The sequence below is a fragment of the Anopheles funestus genome, chromosome 2RL (genome assembly GCF_943734845.2).
Source record: "Anopheles funestus chromosome 2RL, idAnoFuneDA-416_04, whole genome shotgun sequence".
NCBI lineage: Eukaryota > Metazoa > Arthropoda > Insecta > Diptera > Culicidae > Anopheles > Anopheles funestus.
In genome coordinates this window covers 94,190,706-94,197,857 of record NC_064598.1, presented here as the reverse complement: position 1 = coordinate 94,197,857, position 7,152 = coordinate 94,190,706, and the positions used below count along the sequence as shown (strand labels likewise).

Below are 7,152 nucleotides of genomic sequence, written 5' to 3'. Positions count from 1 at the left end.
CAGCACATTCCTTCAACCTTCTCCACCGTTGGGATTGCTGTTTGTTTCGATCTTTACCAGTGGAACCAGTGGGATATCGTCTATTTTCCGCAAACACACTGTCACACCCACAAATCACACCCACCAAAAAGGAGAGGAAAGTTTTGTTTAGCATCACTTCTGTCGTTCAACTTTTCGCCCCCTTAGTCCACGCAGAATGAATGAATCGATCTCAAAAAGACGTACATCTTGAGCAACACAGCCATAATGCGATTATCTGTTGAATGTCTCCAAACCAGCGTTGAGTCTCTGCCACGCTGCTTTCATTTTTTCCTTAGGAGGAAAAGTTTTCTTTCACCCACGCAGCTGCCAACGGTCACACCGAATGAACCGGTCCCCCAACCCAACGTTCTCCGGAAGGACGTTCCAAAAGTTAATGTCTGAGATTAAAATTGGTGTGCCGGTGCAAAAGTGGCCGTGCGGAAATGTGCCGAGGGTTTGTTGTTGCACGTTACGGTTCATTAATGAGCGAACGGCTAAACCAATTAGGAATCGGAACGAGGATGGAAAGTGTGCCGATGCACTAGCCCGATAATAATCCGTTTATGATAGGGAACCGGGACTTCTTGCTGATCAAAGCACGGGTGAAAGACGTTGCAAGAATGCTAATGCTCCCAAACTTTGATGCAGACAAAGAGTTTTTGAGTAGGTACAGTTGGTCTTGATTTAATGTAAATGTTGCTGTAATATTTCCGCCCCAAAACAATGGATGATTGTCATGAAGTAGCCCAAAACTCTAAGCACAACTTTTGATGACTATTTTCCAGATTTTATAACTTGGTTCATGAACAAATTAATTTCTTTCGTCGAAACAATCATTTAGCGGCCGATCTTCTTCATTCGATTTTTATTTAAGTGTGAGATAAAGGGAATACGAGCGGTACAGATAAGTTTATTACAAGGAACAGTATTCAGCAATATGTAGTGACACGCGCGAATGCCTGGCTTCGACTGACTCTCTCGCCTCCTAGCTGTCATTTTCGCTGTCATTTGACCGAGGGGTAGCCCTGTCCTACATAAGTTCCTTTTTTATCGTATTCTTTCTTGCTTGTCTGTGTCCCTATTGCTGTTCTCTGCCCTCTTTGCTGGCACGTGCTACACACACATTATTCCGGAAGGAATTCCTATCGCGTTCTCCCTTTTCATCTACCGTTTGCTTTGTGGTCAAATGGAACATGTGTGTCCTACAAGTCAAAGACCATTTGGGGTGCTTTGCTAGAGGGCTGTAAACTTTATACTGATCCCCCTTGATACAAAGCAAATGATAGCACAGGGACGATCCTCACGCTTTACTGACGCAGGGAGAAAGATAGTGGGTCGGGTCAACATACCGACGCAGTTCACTCTTGTCCTTCGTTCCGTGCAGATCAAAGCTTCCTAGTGTGTGCGCAAGTTGTGCGTTATTATTGTGCTCTGGAGGAACTGTAACCGGTGATCGAGATGGAGCACTACACGCTGGGTATAGACAGGATAAGCTCGTACGGCACGATTGATGCTACCGGTGGTGGTTCTACGTATCTGTCCCATTACCCAACGCCAGATACCTCGCTGTGTCGGAGCAGCTACAGTGCGTCATCTCCTGGGACGAGTCCATCGGTGTCTGGACCGGATCTAAGTCACACCAACTTCGGACTATCCTTTGCTGATGTAATGTTCGACGGAGAATCGTTTGTCCAGATAAGCTCATCTGATCTTCAAATATTCGGTTCTGCTGGATCTCATAACACCGGTGAGCCGGCCGATTGTTCCAGTCAAAATCTACCCAACTCCCTCTACACAACGGAAGTGCCAAGTTGCGGAAACACTTGCTCCACTCTAACCTCTACCCCTGTCAGTTGCAATACGAACGCGCGCCGTCTGTACAAGACGCGTAAATCGATCTCCGCGCTAGTGGGCAAAGATCGCAAAAAGGATTGTACTCCGACGAGTCCGACGGTGTTGAAAAAACGACGCCTCGCAGCGAATGCACGTGAACGGAAGCGTATGAACAGTCTCAATGTGGCGTTCGATCGGTTGCGCGAGATCGTACCTTCGCTCGGCCCAGACCACAAGCTGTCCAAGTTTGAAACGCTTCAAATGGCTCAAACGTACATTAACGCGTTGAGTGATCTGCTGGAACGTGGAGCAGACGCCACTACGTACAGCCTTTTCGACAGTCTCGATTCCAGGGCGAATGATACGAACAACAACAGCAGCAGTGAAAATGGACATCTGAATGATAATGCGAGCCTGAACGAGTTAGGAGATGAAGAATCGTTAGATGATGGATTTTTAGATATTGGATATGCGTAACTCTCGACATGGGGAATTAAACAATTAGTATGAAAGTAAAACTATTTTAATCGGTTAAGAAACACGAAAATGTACCAGTGATATTATACAACTTTGTCGGAAATGGAGTTCCACTTGCCAGTGATCGTGAAGCAAGACAGTACGAGTTAGTTGCGTTCTAGTCGTAAGCGTTTGTTTATTCTTTTTTTTACTCCGAATGGAATCGAATGATATTATACTGATATTGTGTAAGAACTATTGCATGTGTGTGAACAGTTTTAAATGAATTAAAAATAAAGCAGCATGGAAGATAAAGAAAGGAATTGCGTCTGTATTTGTTTTTCTTTCATGAGAGTTACCATGAATTGTCTACCGCACATTAAAAGCTCATCTTTAAAAGGTTCGAAAAAAATTGAATAGAATGTGTTTGCATTTATCTCCCTTTTTGATAAAGGGGGTGATGTGTCCCGTCCCAAAATTTGCACCCCTAAAAATAGAAGCAGATCGCCACTTCCTTCATAGAGCAATTGGCGATATTGCGGCCCTTGCACCTCGAAATGAGCTAACCGACTTTAGGCGTTTCGGTTCACTTAATTGAAAAAAGCTCCCACATCCGTACGGGTTCCCCGTTCCCCACTGGAGCTGTAACGTTCAATCAGCTAATATCCGGCAGATAAGTAACAAAAGTCGCACCTCACGATCGATATCCACATTCCAGCGAATTCCAAAACGCAATGGGAACCCACTGGAATTGGCCTCGTTGAGCATGTTCAACATTTTCCACAATCATACACCCACCGGTACCGGGCACCGTGTTCCGGATATTGATTCTGACGTTTTGTTTGTGTCCAGTTCTATGTATTGGGATGCGAGGTATGAGTTTTAAACTTCGCTTAAAGCGTACACCAAACTCTAGATGAGCACTGGCACTGGGTGCTTCATCGTAGCCTGGAGCCTTTATTATTGACCGTACGCTACTCGTCCGATAAAGTCTCGATGGTGTAGCGGTACGGTACCACCGTGCCGTTCCCATGGAATGTAACGTTTCGGAAGTAACGACGCGGCCACAACTTGGGCGGAAGCTCCGATCGGATGTTTTGTTGTTCCGCTTTGCTGTTGTGTTGCCCCCTCTTTGGACGAGGGTGTTCCGTTTTTAGCCGCGTCATTCCGTGGAAGCTTGACGGTTGAAGGAAATGCGAGGAATTTCAATAACACTTCTAGCTGTTGCAGAAGACGAGTTGTTTGAACTGAACCGCGTGTCTTGGGAAGCAAGATTGAGCAATTTCTTCTCCAGGAGCTTGACCGTGGCAGGCGGTTTTTTGTTTGGAATGTGCTTGAGAGGCATTCGGCCAAACAGAGCGTATTGAAAGGATTGCATTTGGAAACAGTTCTGAGATTTAGAGATATTTTCCGAGGATACTTGTAATTATTTGAAGCAGCATTTTTGAAGAGGTTGGCATTTTAAGCTCCAATTTTCGTTTAAAGCTTTAAGGCTCTTAAAATATATGCTTGAGAAGGAAATTATGGAGGTTATTTTAAGACTAGCAAATATAATTTGAAGGTGAAAAAGTGGATTGCATTTTTTATCCGAGTTGCAATTTTTCTCTTCAAAATGTTTGACGCACTCCCCCGGGAAGAAATTCCATAGAAAAATGTCACACAAATCAAGGCGACCGGAACGAGTTGTGTTATGATTCTGTTCCACCAATCGGATTGCTGCTGTTATGGTAGATTATGCGAACTATTTCAACATCCTACCACGCATACGATGCGCGGATTGCAAGAATCAATATTTCCCTATCGGCTTTTCGCAGAGCTTTCCACCAAACAACAAACACCGTGGCATCCAGTGTTGGCTTCTTCGCGAAGGCATCACTTGAACGGAACGAGCATTTGGCAGTAGGGCAGAAAACATGTTGGTGCCTTCTCGAACCACCCAGCAGCAGCAGGACTTATTCGAGATTTGTTTGTGATGCTCTTCACGTTTTTCCTAGTCTGGAAGCAGTGGATCGCGCGTTTGGTCGGAAGTTTGGTTGCGGAAAGTTCGATTTGTACCAGTTGGCGATTTGTGTTCCGATGTTGCAATATCTTACCCATCAGTTTGAAGAAAAAAAAACCAAAAGATCACGATGTTTGCACACTTTTCTGCAGATATCTTCGCAAACATATCGAAACACGTTGTGTGACAAGCTTTCGTCAAACGAACGCCTACTACGCCATAAGAAACTGTGTATACAATGTCAAAAAGATACAACCGGGGGAGAGGAAAAGCTTTTACAATCGAAGCAAGCACAGGAAGCACGTGCTGCACTAGAGAATGAGACAGGAAAGTAAACCGAGCGCAGTCAATGACACTAGATTACATATCAATTTCCGTCGGATCGTTTGACAGGAGTGCGTGTTATCATCATATTGGTCTGCAAGCAGACGTTTGCTTGTTGACGTCAGACGTTTTACACACCCAAACGTATAGTTTACTTTAAGTATAATCCTGCCACTTACTATTAGCAAGTGATAAAATCTTCCTCCGTTATAATGTTATCATAAAACGTAAAACAATTTGAGTGTTTTGTGTTTTGTTGCGCTTAAAACTTTGTCTGTTTCGTTGCTTTGGTTTGTGCTTTTCACATTAGAAAAGAATTCCTGCATCCTGCATTGTGTAACAATCTTTATTTTACGTTCAAGTTCACTGAACCTGATACGTCGAAATAACAGTTTCAAAATTCTCACCATCCTTCGCCAATGCCAACAAAAAAAAAATCCCTCACTGTTATGCAAATCGCATGATTTCAGGAAAGAAAACGCATATTTTAGAAAACAGGATGCCCGGCAATAGTTAATTACACTTAATTTTTGCTCCCATTCTTGTATCACGATTCTGGCACCGGCACTGGCACTGAAAAATTCGCATCGTTATCGCAGTGTTCGCATCGTCTATTGTGTTAGCTAGCCGTTCGAACAAATTATCCTCCGTAACCACATTGTGCATGGTCTGTAGGAAGTTTTTTCTTTCTTTTGTATTTTTTTTCCTGTTCTTTTTTGTCTTTTAACAAAAGAGCATAATTTAAGCAAAACACAGCACATAACAATAGGTAACAAATTTCGTGGGATTATTCTGGGTTTTTTGTATTCATCCCGGTGGAGCAATGTACTCTGTATGTTATGCAACTTTATATGTCTTTAACCGGTGCCATCCATCTTGCATTGCAACATTTGGTTTGACTTATGCTGCAAGGCGAAAAGGGTACGATCTTTTCCGTTGGTTGGCTATTAAATCTTCCTTTAGTCGAAAAAAATAAACTTCGATTCGATCAATGCACAGGATAAGCTGCAGAAGGGTGGAGCTTCGAGCGAGGAAGGAAAGCATGTTTTCCAATATGCAATAAGTAAATGTTTGTGCTGCGGTTGCTAACCTCAAACATATGTTCAACAACATGTTGGGTGAAAGCATTGCTTTATTTGCTTCCTAGAATTGGATATGTAGCTAAAGTTATGGAATTTCGCCCGTTCCATGTTGTCCATGTGATGAATGTTTCGATTTCACATGAAAAAAGCGGGGTGGGTTTTTTTAGATGCTGCAACACTTTCAAACAAATATGACTAAATTGTGTCTGTTACAGAAAATAGAACAAAAAAATCAGGAAAAACCGTATTTTTAACAACATGCAACACATCACTCATCATCAATAGCCATTAATTGAAACATATGACAGCTAATGCCACGTGTGGAATATTAATTACATTCACAAAAAGCTTCTCCGAAGTGTTCCACCCACCGTTTCCCAAAAAAATGTAATCGATATTTGTCACAAAGTGGCTTTACAATCGACACGGAACGCTTCCTGTTTTGATGGTACCGCGAAATGAAATCCGATTCCGCCAATCAACCCGCAAGCGTTGAGGATTTTGACGCGCCTTGCAAACGTTGCGCTTGTAAACAACGCACCGTGCGCGGGCGATATGATAGCAATCCTGTTATCCTGAACCCGTCATTTCTCCGTTGATTGGGCCGTCACCGTTGATGGGAGAAACGAAGAAAAAAAACAGAAGAAGCTTCCTACAGCTTTTAAGCCAGAAACCGCTACGAGTGAAGATTGTTTTTCGAATACTCCGTTCGATTTTGGTGTGGATATTTTGACAGTAAACGTATGATTGATAAATTAAATTCACGTATATCAAATCAAAAGTGCCAATTTGTGATGATGGAGCCTGGTTGCTGGAAATTATTTCATTTGCTGTTTGTTGTGTACCAATGTAGAAATTTTTACAAAAAAACAAGAAAGCAAATCAAAAATGATTATTCAAAATGATATCCTTTCTATGGTTTTGTAATGCGCTGGATAATAATTTTCATCGTGCATCAAACAACCATTCGTCTCCATTGCATTGACTTTTTAAACGCCAAAATGTATGCAATATGCATACACCAGTATCGGTTGCATGCTGCCTTTTTGGCTGCGTACGTATGGAAAACTTATTCCAAACTATCAAATGTCGTTGTGAAAAGAAAATGAACCGGATAATCGATTTTCATGGAGAATATTTATGCAATTTTAACACAACTTAATTTTTTTTGCCTTCCTACAAGTTGGTTCCATCTACCAAGAGACGTTGCGAAAGCTCCGGAAAGCTCTTTAGTGTGCTGTTTAAGTAGGTAAACTTTTCCTAATTCAGCTTATCCAACAAAACTCCTTTCCCTTGCGATCCATTACGCACACCGGCGTAGTGGTGTTTTATCTTTAAAACAAAAGTTTCCCTTGCGAACTTTCTGCAACAGAAGCACCATTGAAAAGTGCACTTAGCGGTAATAGAAATTCACGGTTTACTACCGCGAATCGTGTG

At 42.4% G+C, this 7,152-nt stretch overlaps 1 protein-coding gene across 1 annotated transcript; it reads left to right on the top strand.

Moving 5' to 3' along the window:
* The first annotated feature begins 784 nt into the window (after nucleotides 1–784).
* LOC125762799 (protein dimmed-like) lies at nucleotides 785–2,618 on the top strand. Its single transcript, XM_049425294.1, has one exon. The coding sequence runs from the start codon at nucleotides 1,480–1,482 to the stop codon at nucleotides 2,329–2,331; it is 852 nt and encodes a 283-aa protein (XP_049281251.1). The 5' UTR covers nucleotides 785–1,479; the 3' UTR covers nucleotides 2,332–2,618.
* Nucleotides 2,619–7,152: the final 4,534 nt, after the last annotated feature.

What these genes read in the sequence shown, in the direction of transcription:
- LOC125762799 (XM_049425294.1), top strand. Translation starts at nt 1,480, where the DNA reads ATGGAGCACTACACGCTGGGTATAGACAGGATAAGCTCGTACGGCACG.